Below are 18,045 nucleotides of genomic sequence, written 5' to 3'. Positions count from 1 at the left end.
ATCCTTAGTGACTGGGTCTGACCCACTCTCTGAGGCCTAATTTGACTTGATCCCAAGTCCTTTGGTCCACGGAGCCAGTAGGACTTGAACTGTGATAGCCACTGGACTCCGAAACTGGCGCTAAAGGGTGGCCTGGAGTCTGGGCCTCACACCAGCTGTGCTGTCTCCATGGTAACACCGCGGAAGGCGTTATAAGCAGTTCTCTTCCGCCCAACAACCTGCCCTCCGGCGGTACTGACCAATGGTCCCGTGAGTTACCTAAGGGATGGTGTGATTGACAACGGGGTGGGGCGAGCGCGGGGAGCCAGGACGACCTCTATTCAATCGAACTTGAGGCCTGTCCCAGGACCGGCAGCCATCGACCAATTAGACTGCGTAACGGAGGACGACGTGCCCACCCACCACGCTCCGCGTTGCCTGGAGCCGCGGCGGCGTAAGCAAATAAGGGGAAATTCAGGAGTTAAAAGAGTGGCGCTGATTAGCCAATCCAGAATCTCCTAGATGAAAGCCCACTTGTGATTCGTCCTGAGTAGAGCCTAGCCCCTGTGGGCTGAAACTGGCTGGGCCGAGAGGCGTGAGTACGGGACCTGGGAAATGCGAAGCCAGGTGATCGGGGTGGAGGTGAGGAAAATAGGGGCGGCTGAAGAGAGGAGAGAGAATGGTAGGAGGTTGTGGCTGACGGGGGGCTGGAATAAGGCTGGGAGCGATGGCGGGACAGGGACCTCTCAGACTAGCATCACCACTAATCTCCACCCGAGGTCTGGCGGCCAGTAGATGCTGAAATGGGGGAAATCTTGTGATCACAACCTTAATTTCTCTCCCAACTGCTGGGAAGTGGCCAGGGGAACATTCTGAAGATGAGACCTGGGGGGCACTGTTTTTCTGTTGCCGGTTTGAATCAGCAACTGGGCAGGGAAAGTGTTCACTCTCCAGCACGGTAAGGGCTGCCTGCTGGGGGTCCCCGGGTGGTGTGGATGACAGACAGGCTGTGGTTGCGCACTTTCAAATCGCAACAACACCCAGGAAAAAGGGTGGAAGGATGATCTTCCTTTTCTATCATCTCGTGAAGAGATGATGCCACATCGGTGTTATTTTGGTAGTATGGCAACTGATTTTTTCCCAGACTTGCATTTGATTTCATTACAAGAGTAGAGGCATTATCCTAATATTTTTAAAATTCAAACCATATTGAAGTGTTTAAAGTAGAAAAAAGTGTGAAAGCTCACCCTCTCCCACCCAATTATTTTTGAAGACTTGGAACAGCTATAAAGGAAAATGAAAAGGAACCCTCCAGAAACAGTTCACTACTGTAACCTATTTTTTTCGCTTTTCTTTAAGACTTACTTTTTATTGAGGTAACATTGGTTTATAACATTGTATGTTTCATGTGTACAACATTGTATTTCCACCTCTATGTGCTCTACAAGGTTCAGTTCAGTCGCTCAGTGGTGTCCGACTCTCTGTGACCCCATGAATTGCAACACACCAGGCCTCCTTGTCCGTCACCATCTCCCGGAGTTCACTCAAACTCATGTCCATCAAGTCGGTGATGCCATCCAGCCATCTCATCCTCTGTCATCCCCTTCTCCTCCTGCCCCCAATCCCTCCCAGCATCAGAGTGCTCACCACCAAAAATTTAGTTTCTATCAACCACCCTATAGTTGATCCCCTTTAGCCATTTTGTATCCTCCCCACATTCTCCTCTGATAACCACTGCTCTGTTCTCTGGATCCTCCCTCTTGTTTTGGTTTGCTTTGTTCATTTTTGTTTGTTTATTCCTAGTATGAGTGAAATTATGTGGTATTTGTCTTTCTCCACTTACTTCACTTAGCCTTAAGAGCGATTCATATTGGCCTGGCAAGATTTCATTTTTTTTAATGGTTAAATAGTGTTCCATTTTATATATGTATATATATTGGTGGCTCAAATGGTAAAGAATCTGCCGTCAATGCGGGAGACCAGGGTTTGATCCCTGGGTTGGGAAGATCCCCTGGAGAAAGGAATGGCTACCCACTTTAATATTCTTGGCCTGGATAATTCCATGGACAGAACCTGGAGGGCTACAGTCCATAGTGTCCCAAAGAGTTGGACACAATTGAGCGACTGACACTTGCATTTCGTGTATATCTATTTCTCTCTCTCTCTCTCTTTCTCTCTCTCTATATATATATACATACACACCCAACTTTATCCATTCACCTGTTGATGGGCACTGAACTTGTTTCCATATTTTAGATATTGTAAATAATGCTGCGGTGAACACAGAGTCACATATATCTTTTCAAATTGGTGTTTTCATGTTCTTTGGATAAATGCCCAGAAATGGGATAGCTGGGGTTTTTGGTAGTTGTATTCTCAATTTTTTGAGGAATCTCCATACTGTCTTCCATAGTGCCTGCATGCTCCATCACTAAGTCATGTCTGACTCTTTGCGACCTTATGGACTGTAGCTCTCAGGCTTCTCTGTCCATGGAATTCTCCAGGCAAGAATACTGGAGAATGGGTAGCCATTCCCTTCCCCAGGGGATCTTCCCGACCCAGGGATTGAACCCGGGTCTTCTGCATTGCAGGCAGATTTTTTTTACCATCTAAGGAAGATGGCTAACCGCCAGGGAAGCCCAATTCTTAGAAGAGGCTTGAAAAAGCCTTGAATATTAAATAAAAGGCTTCCCAGGTGGCACAATGGTAAAGAGTCCACCTGCCAATGCAGGAGACACAGGAGACACCAGTTCGATCAGTGGATTGGGAAGATCCCTTGGAGAAGGAAATGGTAACCCACCCCCATATTCTTGCCTGGAAAATTCTTTTTATATATATTTTTTTTAATCAAGCTTTACTCGATAATTTAGCTATTCCAATAAGGGAAATAATCACAAGCATTATGCCCACACTCAGTTAACAAGATAAAATTACTAGATGTTCACTCTTTCCCCACAAAAACATTCTGTACTTTATCCAGCCTTTCCTTTCTATGCTTAGTAAGAAAATGTATGGTTTTTTGGTTATAAAGTGACAAACTTCATTCTTATAGGAGGTTGGGGATATTCATCTCAATACTTAAAAGCTGTCCCATGTACAGAACCCAGTGTCTCATGAACTTCCATGTTTCTCTGGAGGAGTGAAGGGCAACATTTCTAATGATACCAGCTTCAAGTACCATTTGCCCTGTATTCTAGGTGTTAGAGTTGGTACAACTCTTACAGGTAATTTATGTAATATCCAAAACAGCAGCAGCTACACTTAACTAGTTATCTTGCTAAGGGCAGTACAGTCAACCGAGCAGGAAACCTGAGTCACCTCTAATGCCACCTCCCTAAGCCCCTTCCCATTTCCACAGCTAAGATGAAGCCCAGACCTGCCTCATCTCTTATCTGGAGAATTGCAATAGTCTCCTAACTGGTCACTAGTTTCTGTTCTCTGATCTCAGCTCATATGTACCCTGCTACCAATTACCTTTTTAAAAATTAATATTTATCTCAAAAATTTCAAAAACAGTGAATATTGCCCTGGAAATTATAACAAAGACCTATGCACGAACAACTAGATTAATAAACATTAACTTTTTTCCGCTCATCTGCTTAAGCTTTTTATTTTCAAGAAATAAACCATCACAGATTTAGTTCAGATCCCTTTGTTCTCTTTCCTGGCCCCATTCTCCTTCCTTCCTCCCTCCCCAGAGACATACAATCTCCTGAAATTGTTTTGTGCCATTTATGCCCATGGTTTTATGTTTACTGTATATGTTTATCTCATGAATATATAATGATTTAGGTATTTTTTAATTTTAAAGATACAAATAGTATAGTATTGTGGGCTTCATTCTGCAACTTGCTTTTAGACTCAATATTGTTTTTTATTGGGTTGACCAAAAAGATCATTTGGGTTTTTCCATAAGATGTTATGGAACACACTTTTTGGCCAAACCAGTAGGTACATTCATGTCAGTACAGCTAGCTCAAGTTCATTGATTTTAAGTTGTCATGAGTATATAATACCCCTCCCCCTACTGATGGACATTTAGATTTTCTCAGATGTTTTGCTATCATGAACACCTTTGTTCACATCTGTTTATGCCAGAGTTTATCTAGGCTTGGGCTTCTCTCATAGCTCAGTTGGGGAAGACTCTGCCTGCAGTGCAGGACACCCAGGTTTGATCCCTGGGTCCGGAAGATCCCCTGAAAAAAGGAAATGGCAACCCACTCCAGTTCTTGCCTGGAGAATCCCATGGACAGGGGATCCTGGCAGGCTACAGTCCATGGGGTTGCAAGAGTCAAATGTGACTTAGTGACTAAACCTCCACATGGTTCTTTAAGGCAGTGGCACTTATATGCAGAGTACATCATGAGAAACGCTGGGCTGGAGGAAGCACAAGCTGGAATCAAGATTGCCAGGAGAAACATCAATAACCTCAGATATGCAGATGACATCACCGTTATGGCAGAAAGTGAAGAAGAACTAAAGAGCCTCTTGATGAAAATGAAAGAGGAGAGTGAAAAAGTTGGCTTAAAGCTCAACATTCAGAAAACTAAGATCATGGCATCCCGTCCCATCAGTTCATGGCAGATAGATGGGGAAACAGTGGAAATGGTGGCTGACTTTATTTTTCTGGGCTCCAAGATGACTGCAGATGGTGACTGCAGCCATGAAATTAAAAGATGCTTACTCTTTGGAAGGAAAGTTATGACCAACCTAGATAGCATATTCAAAAGCAGAGACATTACTTTGCCAACAGAGGTCCGTCTAGTCAAGGCTATGGTTTTTCCAGTGGTCACGTATGGATGTGAGAGTTGGACTGTGAAGAGGGCTGAGCACCGAAGAATTGATACTTTTGAACTGTGGTGTTGGAGAAGACTCTTGAGAGTCCCTTGGACTGCAAGGAGATCCAACCAGTCCATCCTAAAGGAGATCGGCCCTGGGTGTTCATTGGAAGGACTGATGTTGAAGCCGAAACTGCAGTACTTTGGCCACCTGATGCAAAGAGCTGACTCATTTGAAAAGACCCTGATGCTGGGAAAGATTGAGGGCAGGAGGAGAAGGGGATGACAAAGGATGAGATGGTTGGATGGCATCACCGACTCAATGGATATTGGTTTGGGTGGAGTCCGGGAGATGGTGATGGACAGGGAGGCCTGGTGTGTTGTGGTTCATGGGGTCACAAAGAGTCGGACACGACTGAGTGACTGAACTGAACTGAACTGCCCCTTTGGTCATTTGGAGTTTGTGAGGGCACCTTTGGTTATTAGTGTGATTTTGGAGGCACTCCTAGGGTTTACAGAGCAGGACTGGGGCTGCTGGAAGTCCCGTGATACACTGGACAGCCCCTCACCATGAAGAATTGTCCTTCATCCTGCAAAACATCCCAAGTGTCTCACAGGTTACTCATTTCTAATATGAACCCAGAATCTAACTCCATTTTTTATATAAGCATAATGTATCTTTTGGCACAGTTGAACATAGTAAAATTTCCAGGAATGCAACTCTAATGTAAATCAGGGGGAAATTATACTTATTTGTAGTTTGGAACTCTTAACAGAGTCGTTCATCACTGTAGAAAACCCCGTAAGTGAAGGCAGCCCAGCCCGTGGTATTTGAGTTGCTGTAAAACACACCTGCATCAGCCTGCATTTGTAGCTTTTGCGTTCATGCCAATTCTAAGTTTAGGTGCGAGCATCTGAGTGCGGTCCTTCATTACGTATTCTAGTGTAGTCAGCCTGAACGGTTGTATATTTAAACATATGCTGTTTTATTACGAATAACTTTCCATTTAAAATTTGCTTGTGCGTATGATATAAAGCAGAGATCTGGTTTTATTATTGTCTGATTGGATAATCACTTATCCCAACACTGTCTATGAAATCCTCTACCCATTGTCTATAAAGCCAGCTCTGTGCTGTGCAAAGTTCTCCTGAATGCGTGGCTCTGCTTCTGGGCTTTCTGTTTTGTTCCACTGGCCCATGTGTCTCTATGCCACTATCACGCTGTTTTAATTACTGTGGTTCTAGAATGTGTCTTGCGGCAGTTGGTAACATGAAAGGCGAGTTTTCCATCCTAGTTCCCAAAATTGTTTTTGCTATTCTTGGGTTTTTGCTTTTGCATGTGAATTTAGGATTGGTTTTCAAGTTCCATAGAAAACGATGTTGAGATTTTGGTTAGAATTGCATTGAGCTGATAACTTAAGGAAAATTGAGTTTAAATATTAAACCATCTTATCCTTTCAGGAACAGGGGTTATTTCTCTATTCAGGCCTTTAAAAAAAAAAAAATATATATATATATATATACACACATATATATATATCCTTGAACAAAGTTTTATACTTTTTGCCATAAAAATCTTCACATCTTTTGTTGGATTTATTCCTACTTCCCCATATATTCTTATACACACAACCCTTTTATTGCAAAAGTTTCAAATATTCAAAAGTATAGGAAATAGTGTAGGAAAATTCATATGTTCACCACTCCAGCTTCAACAGTGAATTCAGGACTAGCCTTGTTTTATATTGATCCCTTTCTCCTCTGTCCTAGATGATTATAAAATTCCTAGATATCATTTTCTGTTGTTTGTGTTGTGTGTGTTTGTATATTTGTATATTAAAAGTAATCTTTTAGTAATATAACCACATCATCACATTAAAAAAAAACATTATTTTTCACTTAAAAAATAAACAGTGATTCCCTAACATTGTCAAATTTTTCCCAGATACTGTTCAAATTTCTCCAGTCATCTCATAAAAGGTTTTGTATAGCAGGTTTGTTTGAGTCAGGAACCAAACAAGGCCCATGTATTACATTTGTCTGGTATGTCTCTTCAGACTTTATTTGAAGTAAACTTTTTGGCAAAGTAAAAGACACATAATGAAAAGTATGCAAATCAGGAGTGTACAGCTAGATACTGCTGCTGCTGCTGCTAAGTCGCTTCAGTCGTGTCCGACTCTGTGCGACCCCATAGATGGCAGCCCACCAGGCTCCCCCATCCCTGGGATTCTCCAGGCAAGAACTCTGGAGTGGGTTGCCATTTCCTTTTCCAGTGCATGAAAGTGAAAAGTGAAAGGGAAGTTGCTCAGTCGTCTCCAACTTTGTGACCCCATGGACTGCAGCCTACCAGGCTCCTCAATCCATGGGCTTTTCCAGGCAAGAGTACTGGAGTGGGTTGCCGTTGCCTTCTCCGACAGCTAGATACAGTTTAGCAGAATTAACAAAGCTGTGTAACCCACATCCCGCTGAAGAAACAAAATTTCATAAGTACCCCAGAAGCCCCTTTAGTCACTTCTTTCTACACGGCAACCACACTCCAGACTTCTAACCCCCAAATTAGTTTGAACTGTTTTTGAACATTATATACATGTTATTACACAGTGTGAACTCTTGCCTCTAGCTTTTTATATTTAATATTTTCAAAACTTACCCACATTGCTGGATATAGTTGTGGTCTATTCATTCTTACTTCTTTTTACTCTTTCATTGTATGAATGAATAAATTGTATCTATAATACCAACTCTTTGCAACCCTAAGGACTGTAGCCCACAAGCCTCCTCTGTCCATGGAATTTTCCAGGCAAGAATACTGGAGTGGGTTGCAATTTGCTCCTCCAGGGGATCTTCCTGACCCAGGAATCGAACCTGGGTCTTCTGCATCTCCTGCATTAGCAGGAAGATACTTAACACTAGTGCTACCTGAGAAAGCTCATCCTATCTATTCAATTGAGGTATATTTAGGTCATTTCAGTTTGTAACTATTTCTAATAGGTCTGCCCTGAACTTTTGTGCATCTTTTAGTGAACTTATGACATGGCTGTTGGGGACACACCAGGAAGAGAACAGCTGGATCTAGGGTTCACATATTCAGCTTTATTAGATATAGCCAAAGAGTCTCCAAAGTGCTAATAAGAACTTACACTCTCACCAGCAGAGTACAAGGCTTCCAGTTTCTCCACATTTTGATCAACACTTGGAGTTGTCCATCATTTTCATTTTAGCCATTCTGGTAGGTGCCTAGAGGTACTGTATTTTATTTCCAATTTTCTAATGAAGGAGATGGGAATACCAGACCATCTGACCTGCCTCTTGAGAAACCTGTATGCAGGTCAGGAAGCAACAGTTAGAACTGGACATGGAACAACAGACTGGTTCCAAATCGGGAAAGGAGTACATCAAGGCTGTATATTGTCAAGCTACTTATTTAACTTATATGCAGAGTACATCATGAGAAACTCTAGGCTGGATGAAACACAAGCTGGAATCAAGATTGCCAGGAGAAATATCAATAACTTAGATATGCAGATGACACCATCCTTATGGCAGAAAGTGAAGAAGATCTAAAGAGCTTCTTGATAAAGGTAAAAGAGGAGAGTGAAAAAGTTGGCTTAAAGCTCAACATTCAGAAAACTAAGATCATGGCATCTGGTCCCATCACTTCATGGCAGATAGATGGGGAAACAGTGGAAATGGTGGCTGACTTTATTTTTCTGGGCTCCAAGATGACTGCAGATGGTGACTGCAGCCATGAAATTAAAAGACGTTTACTCCTTGGAAGGAAAGTTATGACCAACCTAGATAGCATATTCAAAAGCAGAGACATTACTTTGCCAACAAAGGTCCGTCTAGTCAAGGCTATGGTTTTTCCAGTGGTCACGTATGGATGTGAGAGTTGGACTGTGAAGAGCGCTGAGCACCGAAGAATTGATGCTTTTGAACTGTGGTGTTGGAGAAGACTCTTGAGAGTCCCTTGGACTGCAAGGAGATCCATCCAGTCCATTCTAAAGGAGATCAGTCCTGGGTGTTCATTGGAAGGACTGATGCTAAAGCTGAAACTCCAGTACTTTGGCCCCCTGATGCAAAGAGCTGACTCATTTGAAAAGACCCTGATGCTGGGAAAGATTGAGGGCAGGAGGAGAAGGGGACGACAGAGGATGAGATGGCTGGATGGCATCACCAACTCAATGGACATGAGTTTGAGTGAGCTCCGGGAGCTGGTGATGGACAGGGAGGCCTGGCGTGCTGCAGTTCATGGGGACACAACTGAGCAACTGAACTGAAGTGAGTGACTAATGAAGCTGAGCACTTTTCACATATATATTGGCCATTTGTGTATCCTCTGTCAAGGGTTTATTCTTAGCTGCTTGATCTGTCAGTTTCTGAGAGAGACCTATTAAGACCTGTATTGATGAATCCTCTTCCCACCCCAATCATCAGAAGTTTCCCAGAATGAATTCAGACTTCGTGTGTCCCCCCCTAGGAAACCCAGGAGCACTGAGAAGCGCAGCAGCACCGCTAACAGCAGGACCAGCTCGTCGCACTGTGCCCGGTGCTGTGCCGTGCATGGCTGGCACGGTGCTCGGCGTGGGGCCGGGCGTGTTCATCCTCGCCCTGCTCTGGGTGTTGGTGCCGCTGCTGTGTGCCTTGCTGTCCAGAGCCTCAGGGGCAGCGAGGTAAGGCCTTCTCTCTCTCTAGCCGGGAGTCCGAGCTAAAAGCAATCAGATGCGAAATCGCTGACGCTCATGAAACATTTAGAATTCAGGAGCTCATTGTCATTACCGGCAGTTGGAAGGAGTTGCATTTTAACCTCTTTATCATAAGCACTGACTGTGTTATTTATACTCGGAAGCTGAGGTGGGAGGAGAAAGGAGGGGGTACATGTCAGCTCGCAGCACACAGGAGATGAGGACATGGGAGATGAAAAGAGAATCTGCTTTTGCTGTCTCGTGAGTTTCTTGGGGTCACGCGTGTGCATGTTTCTTAACTGTTGAGATTCATGGCAGGTGCTGGGTCCAGCCCCTGAGGCTCTAGCCCAGGGCCCCGGGAAGCTGAAGGGTCGTGGATAACTTGGGCTGGTGTTGACTTAAAGAATCAGAGCATAAACTGACTCTTAAGGACACTGTAGAGTCATACTCCCTGGCCAGATTGTGTAGGTACAAAACAAGTTACATCATTTACTAAAGTTTTTTGGTTTCAAACACAGCAGTGGGGGATCAGGGAAGGACCACTTTGGGTTTTCGTATGACCACACAGAGGTCAAAATAAAAACTACCTGTTCCTGACAGAGCACGATTGACATATCATATATACACTTCTGTGTGTAAAACTGCCTCGTGGAAACCTGCTGTATAACACAGGGAGCCCAGCTCGGTTCTCTGTGATGACCTAGAGGGGGGAGATGTGGGAGGCTTAAGAGGGAGGGGATATATGTGTACGTAAAGCTGATTCACCTTGCATGGTAGAAACCAACACAGCACTGTAAAGCAATTACCCTCCAATTAAAAATAAAATTTAAAAATCCCACCAATTCCCATTCTTAGGGACTTGGAACTCCCAGGAATAACAGGAATGCATCCTGCTGGTACCTGTCTGGGAAGATGGGCTTTGGGAGGAAGGGGAAACGTTTCTGAATTCCTGTGGCGCTGGGGCAGCACACTGGGCCCTGTTAGTGGACTGAGGCAGAATATGGGCCCCAGGGAAAAGCCAGGCGCAGCCCAACACGAAACCGTGCTTTTAACCCCCTGTCTTTGGGCCACAGGTTCTCTGCAGTTTTCGTGTTCCTCGGTGCCCTGATCATCACAGCCGTTCTGTTGCTCTTCCCTCGAGCCAGTGATGCCCCAGCCCCTGAGGCAGAGATGAAGGTAAAGACCTGGGTTTGTTTTGTCAGTCCTCCTTCTCCTGGTCTAGACCTCTGCCCTGCCCCGCGTGGTCCCCAATGCCAGGAGGGCTGAAGTGTGTTCAAAAAATTATAAAGTTGAAACCAGGATGGGGCGTGGGGGCGGCTCAGGGTGAGTTTTTTTTTTTTTTTCTCTTTTTCTTCAGGGTGAGTTTTAAACTCCCTCCCGTTTCTTTCCGTGCCCACTGGCAACACCTCGAGGCAGCTGTTTGCCTGGATTTGGCTTCTGAGCGAGCACGCGGCGGGGCCAGAGACGAGCAGGCAGGCTCCCACTCCTGGTCGCCTGGGCTCGGAAACTCGGATCCCAGGTGACACTTAGGTAGTGCCCTCAGGCGCTAATTGACATGGTTTTTCATCGTGTGTTTGGATTTTCCCGCTGGCAGTGAGGAGGGAGTATTCTCCATAGAGAAAAGCAGAGGGGAGGGAGGAACACCGCTGCGGAGCATGGACAATGTAGCCAGACAGCCTTCGGGGAGTCCCTTCCGGCCTCATTTCCAGAACCGGATCTCCCAGCACCTGCCTATCTAAATGGAGTTTTATCGTCTCTCTTATAGACTCCCCCCATCCTGGTTCCTTCCTGACTGGGGCTCTGGCTTTACCATGGTCTCAGATCTCTACAGTCTTGATAATCTCTACTCTTGACATCCTGTGGCCCATTACTCCTTCTAGCAACTTCTTTCCGCTATTTTAATTTTTTAAGATATAATGGTGGCACTTCCTTGGAGGTCCAATGGTTAAGACCACCTTCCAATGCAAGAGATACGGGTCCAATCCCTGATCAGTTAACTAAGATCCCACATGCCTCGTGGCCAAAAAATCAAAACAGTGTTGTAACAAATTCAATAAAGACTTTAAAAATGCTCCACATCACCAAAAAGAAAAAAGGAAAAAAAAAACAACTATCAAAAAAGAAGTAATGGTGATAATAGCTAACACTGTTTAAGGCATCACTATGTGTGGGGTCCTGTGCTAAGCATGTTATTTACATGCTCTCATTCAAACCTCAGGACAACCCTAAGTAGCACAACACAGGTACCATTAGTGTCCCGTTTCATAGGTCAGGATGCTAAGGCTGGGAGGGGCTAGGGTACCTTACCCAGGAAGAGGCCGAGCAAGGATGCAAGCTGAGGCCTATCTTCAATACCTTCATACTGGGGACCCAGCAGAATATCAGGAGCCATCACCGAGAGTTTAAAGGCAACTGTTTTGACGCCAGACAATAGTACGCAAACCTATATTATAACTTCAGAACTAGACTCGGCACCCCTTTCTAGCACTGTGTAGGACTGACCATGGCCAAAGGGAAGAAATTCATTCTGAAAATTCCAAGGGAAATAATACTTGGCCACACAAAACTAAGGTGCTGTTTTCATACATGCTGGGTTTTTTGGTCAGCATCTGACAACCACTCTGACCATGCCAGGATGGTGACCAGTTTTCCTGTCTTAAATGGGGAAAGCGATAAAGTCTGGGTATTTCTGAATCACTGGGGATGTGGGCATTGGAAGAAGGGCCCAGAGCAAACCCTGTCTTGAAATCAATCCCTCTTCCCTCTTTCCTCTGTCATGTGAGTTTCAGACCCAGTTTCAGACCAGGAGAGCAGATCAGCCTTTTGAGCCAAATCTGTTCATCAGTGCAGCCAGCAGAGATTGGAGTTCTCATTCTCAGGTTTGGAGTCCCAGCCCCTGTCAGCGGCCCGGCTCAATACTGTATCAATAATACATGGCCTGGGCCTTCCGCACCCAAGGCCTGCTAATTGGCTAATTAAAAAGTGAACCGTGTCGAACAAGCAAACATGTAGCTCGAGAGAGACGTGTTCAGTCCTGGAGCCAAGGCCAAAGTCATGTCAGAGCCGTTTCATCCAACTGACCTTTGTTGTAAGCTGGCTGTTGGGGTAATCTCCAGAGCATCCCTCTCCCCTGGTGTCCTTGGATCTCAGTGATCACAGCAGAGCTTGGACTTGACAGGTGCTTTGTGCATCTCTGCTGTATTAGTTTCCCACTGCTGCTGTAACAAATTACTGCAAGATCAGTGGCCTACAACACTCATTTACTATCTTAGAGTTCCACAGGCTAGAATCCCAAAATCAGCCTCCTTGGGCTAAAATCAAGGGGTTGGCGGGGCTGTCTTCCTTTCTGGAGGTTCTGGGGAGAAATGTTTCCTTGCCTTTTCTGCTTCCAGGGGCCACCCTTGGGCTTATGGACCTCTTGCTCCCTCTTCAGAGACAGCAAAATAGCATCTCTCTGTGTCTGCCTCCATCCTCACATCTCTGTGTCTCTGACCGTCTCTCCCGCCTCTCTCAACGTCTGCTGAAGAGCCCTGTGATTACATTGGGCCGCCTGTATTAAACAGTGCAGGCCAGCCTCCTTCTTTTTTTATTGGAGTATAATTACTTGACAATGTGTTAGATTCCGCTGTGCAGTGATGTGAATCGGCCGTATGTACACAGATATCCCCTCCCTCTCGGACCTCCCTCCCACCCTACCCCCATCCCACCCCTCTGGGTCATCACAGAGCATCAAAACCCCCTGTGCTATAGAGCGGCTTCCCACTAGCTATCTGTTCCACACACGGTGGTGTATGTATGTCAATCCCAACCTCCCAATTTGTCCTACTCTCTGCTTCCCCCCAAAACATAAATACAATGGAATATTATTACCCCTAAAAAGGAACAAAGGTGAGGCATCTGTAGAGACAAGGATGGACCCAGAGTCTGTCATACAGCATGAACTGAGTCAGAAAGAGAAAAACAAATATCGTATATTAACGCATATATGTGAAATCTAGAAAAATGATACAGATGAACCTATTTGCAGGGCAGGAATAGAGACACAGAGGTATGGACAGAGAATGGACAGTCTCCCTATTTAAGGTCAATGGATTAACAACTGTAATTCCATCTACAACCTTAATTCTCCTTTGTCATGCAATTTAACACATTCAGAGTTTCTGGAGATCAGGATGTGGACATTGTAGAGACATTATCCTATCAACCACAACCCTGCAGGTATTTGGAAATGTCTTCAGGTACTAGGTTCTGAAAGCTTCGGGAAGTTGCGATGTCCCTGGTCACTTGGTTTGTGTTCCTACTCTATTAAGTCTGTAGATTAAACTGCTTTTTCCTGCCCAAACTTAGGCAGCACCCTTTGGATCTGTGGAAAACAGAGTTCCAGCAGTGAACGGTAGACAAGTGGGAAGAGCCAATATGAATGACAGGCCTCTGTCTGCAAAGACCAGCAGCTCTGGGGCCTCAAGTACAGCTGGTTGCCAGGCAGCCAACTGTACAAACTGGGACAAGTTTCCTTTCCTCTTAGTGTTTCAGGACCGCAGGTAAATGGCCATTTCCCCAGCCCTTGGATTGCTGGGTTATGAATGTTAGGGTTCAGAACTCTTCTGGTAAAAGTTTGACAGTCCCGTTTTCATTTTGAAAATGACCCCTCCTGAGTTGAGCATGGGTTGATGGCGTGGGGGTTTGAATCTTGAGTATGTGGGGGATTATTATACTATTGTATTTTTATACATGTTTAAAGTTCTCCATAATGAAAAATTGACAGCCACAAAATAAGCCTTTCTGAGACCAAGCAAGCAAGGTTCTCATTCTTTCAGATAACTCATTTCAGAACAGAAAAGAACTTGCCTTCAGAGTGTTTATGCATCTACATTAAGCCTATGTTTGTTCCCTGTACTTTATTAAGCCTTTTCATTAAGCTTCTCTTTATCTTGTATTTCTGGCTCAGCATGTTGAGAAAAAGGTTCTTATCCATTTGCAGGATGTTACTGGAAGTTCTTAATGTGGACAGATCCTGGGCCCATTCATCAGAGATTCCAGCTGAGCCCAGTCAAGGCACAGACGTGTCAATAATTTCACTTTTAATGTTTTTTTCTCCAGATTGTAGATGCCTTTTTCATTGGCCGCTATGTCCTGCTGGCTTTCCTCACTGCCGCCTTCCTTGGAAGCCTTTTCTTGGTTCTAATCCATCACATCCTGGAGCCAATCTATGCCAAACCCCTGCGGTCCTACTGAGTCGTCTTCAGGAAAACCAAGACCTTGTTCTCCCCCGCGCTTTGATGTCACTGGTGAGCAGCAAGGTACTGTTCAGAGCTTTGTGTTGACAGCCTTCCTGCCTTAAGATCAGAGGATCATCTCTTCATCACGAAGACAAATCCGTTGAGTCCTGGCTTCCAGAAACAGGATTGCAGAATTGCCCCCGAGGAAAGATTTCTCACCAGCTTAAGGGGGATATCACTGTCTTCTCAGCACCTGTACCTCAGGTTTTCCACCTCTTTTGAAAAGGAAATAGCAACAGCGATCTGCTTAGGTTTTTCAATCAAGACATCAGCAAGTAAATTTTGAGAAAAAGGGTACTTTAGCTTCACCTGTCCAACGGATGGAAGAACTTGGTCCTTTTTGATAATATGTGAAATACTTAATTTCAAGGTTAAGATCATTTGGGAAAGAAAGGCCCTCCAAGTTCAAAAGATTATTTTAATGTGGTGACTTGGAGACATATATCAGATGCCAGCTATGCAGCACTCTGCATGTCACCCCACGGGGCTCCACAAAGGCCTTGGTGTCGCTTTCCGCTGCCTTGAGAAAGCAGTCAACAGCAGTCAGAGGACTGACTTTCACCTCGAACTCCTGGGCACAGCTTCCTGAAGCTAGCATTGCGATAGTTCAGGTTCATGGGGGGACTAGAGGCAGCGTGTAAACATCAGCTGTGTGTCCTGCGGCTCTCTCTAGGTTCTTCTCCCAGTATTTGGTGGTCTTTGTTCCTTTATTTAGTGTAAGTGTCCATGTTGAGTTACTGTCATCTCTTTCATCTTTGTAGCTCTTTCTCCAAAGCTGATAAGGAATGTCTATCCCCAGGCTTAGATAAAACTTTATACGTAAGTTCCCAGACCAAGTGAAATCTGTCATTAAATGGTGGGTGGGGGCGAGTAGCTCTAGGCTGTTTCTACTTTGGGAGTCTCAACCTGGCACCCAAAAACTATTTGAAGGACCTTCTGGCTGAAAATTAAGAACCAGAAAACAAGTTGGAAAAAGAACTTTGATAGAGTACATGCTATGTGCCAGTAGTGCACAAGTCTTTTTTTCCCCCCTCCACAAATGTAAATGACAAGCCTGTGTGTTAAGGGCAAAAATAAATTTTTGTACAAAGGGTATTTTAACTCGGCCTGCCTTCTGTAGATCCCATAACTACTGGCAGTGGTGAAGTGAATGATGGATCACTTTATATCTTTATGCTCAAAACAATCATGTCCAACCCTTAAGGAAAAAAAAAAAAAAACCCCACAGGAATGGGATAAGAAATAGAAGGCTGAGAGAGCACAAAATCACAAAATGAATTTCGCTAATTTCTATGGGGGGGACCCATGATAATCAATGGTTAATATGGTACCCCTTGTGCTCAGGCCTTCCTGGAGACAGAGCTTAGAGGGTGTCCCTTAAATACAAACAGAAATCATCTCAGGGTTGCCGTTCATTGTTCTTTGATCAATGGCCTCAGCATAGGTTGTGCTACCCAGAGGGAATCCTGTGGCAAAGAAACTGGTGATCCCACTGTTTGGGAGGTGGGAGGAGAGCAAGTCAGGGCTTCTATGTAAGAAAACAGGTTATTTCAGTTCAGTTCAATTCAGTCACTCCGTTGTATCAGACTCTTTGTGACCCCATGGACTGCAGCATAGCCTCTTAAAATTGTATCCTGACCAAGACTACATCAGGACATTACCCTCCACTGATCCACTAGGTGGCGCTGTCTCAAGCTGGCAGAACACACTAGGTAATTTTTTGACAAATTCTTTCTGTGTCTCATAAAATAGAGGTAAAGCTAACATTCTTTACTGATGCACAGTATCAGATATTTAATCTAAAAATTCATCAGAGTTATTGTACGCTGTTGAGTTGCTAGGAAATGCACTATCATTCACCCACGTGGCACACAGCAGGTAAAAGCGTTCACTCGGAGCTCACTGTGCACCCACAGGGTGTGACGCCTGGTCCTTGTGGAATAAGTCCACTCGAGAACGAGGCTCTGAGGCTTCCTGGCTGCCTTCCTGACTCCGTCCTGGGATGAAGACATCCAAATCATTTCTAAATGTTTTTATTCTCACATAAAGTAAGCCATTCCTTGTTCTGTTCTCTGAGACAGACTTTTCTATCAACTCTGTCCTGTCGTTGCTGCAGTTGAACGATTTTGTTTTGCTTTGATTTGCATCGATGGGTCAAGAAACGTGCTGTGGGGACATCCCCGGTGGTCCAGTGGTTAAAGAATCCGACTGCCAATGCAGGGGACACAGGTTCAATCGCTGATCCAGGACGACCCCACATGCCGCGGAGCAAGGAGCCCATGTGCCGCTCAGTTGGCCCGTGTGCCACTGCTGAAGCTGTTGCGATGAGAAGTCCTGGTGCCCCAGCGAAGAGTAGCCCCCACTCAGCAACAAAGACTCGGCACAGCCAAAAATAAATGCAAACACAAAAGAAACCTGCCGCAGTTATTTCACAGGCGAGAGACAAGCAGAGAGATATGGGGATTGTAAAAGTTGCGTAAGTAGTTAGTAGCGAGGCTCCCACTTGACACTGGCATCCTGGTATCTCGTTTCTCAAACAGTTTAATGATCAGCTCTGGCTTTCAGGCAACTCCTTATTTTTTCATTGGCTTATTATTTCCTAACTACTTACACCCACCATTCCTCTGACCCATATCCAAAACAGGTAAAGGTCTCATTAAAGAATTCCTAATTAACACTTAGGTGTTAGTCACCCAGTCGTGTCCGACTCTGTGCCCACCAGAGTGGTCTGTAGCCCACCAGGTTCCTCTATCCATGGGATTCTCGAGGCAAGAATACTGGAGTGGACTGCCATTTCCTTCTCCAGGGGATCTTTCTTCCCCAGGGATCAAACCTGGGTCTCCTGCACTGCAGGCAGATTCTTTACCATCTGAGCTGCCAGGGAAGCTCAACCAGTTAACATTTCTAGTACAAATAAAAAACATTTTATCAGGACTTCTTGGCATGAAGCTTTAAATATTTGGTTCTTACCACGTAGGAGCAACTTCCCAGACGTGGGAATGGGAACCCCATGGGTATGAATCTGAAGAAGTGATTATCCTCACAGGAGCATAAAAACTCAGGATTGGAAGAGATTTTATCACCCACAGAATTCAACCTTTCATCTCTATTTCCAGCCCAGATACTTGGGAATATTCTCTTCTTTACCTGCTGAACTCACAATTTTTATTGTATTTAGCAAACACGTACAAGGCACTTTTCTAAGAACCTCTTAAGTATTAACTAACGGCATCCTTATAGCAACTCTTGAGTATTCTTAATACCTCCATTTCACAAACAGGGAACAGAGGGGCAAGGTGGTTTGCTTGAGGTCACTCAGCTAGG

General features: G+C 44.7%; 1 protein-coding gene across 3 annotated transcripts; it reads left to right on the top strand.

Moving 5' to 3' along the window:
• Positions 1 to 220: 220 nt before the first annotated feature.
• Positions 221 to 15,816, top strand: TMEM218 (transmembrane protein 218). 3 transcript variants are annotated; one of them, XM_069566490.1, is made up of 4 exons: positions 221 to 621; positions 9,238 to 9,430; positions 10,516 to 10,618; positions 14,543 to 15,816. In XM_069566490.1, the coding sequence occupies exons 2-4, from the start codon at positions 9,321 to 9,323 to the stop codon at positions 14,675 to 14,677; spliced, it is 348 nt and encodes a 115-aa protein (XP_069422591.1). In that variant the 5' UTR covers positions 221 to 621; positions 9,238 to 9,320; the 3' UTR covers positions 14,678 to 15,816. The 3 variants fall into 3 exon arrangements, with proteins under 3 accessions (XP_069422591.1, XP_069422592.1, XP_069422590.1); XM_069566491.1 differs by having other exon boundaries at positions 273 to 574; XM_069566489.1 differs by having other exon boundaries at positions 553 to 661.
• Positions 15,817 to 18,045: the final 2,229 nt, after the last annotated feature.

The sequence above is a fragment of the Ovis canadensis genome, chromosome 21, assembly GCF_042477335.2.
Source record: "Ovis canadensis isolate MfBH-ARS-UI-01 breed Bighorn chromosome 21, ARS-UI_OviCan_v2, whole genome shotgun sequence".
Classification (NCBI taxonomy): Eukaryota; Metazoa; Chordata; class Mammalia; order Artiodactyla; family Bovidae; genus Ovis; species Ovis canadensis.
The sequence above is the reverse complement of the archived record's forward strand: the minus strand, read 5'-3'. Positions and strand labels throughout refer to the sequence as shown.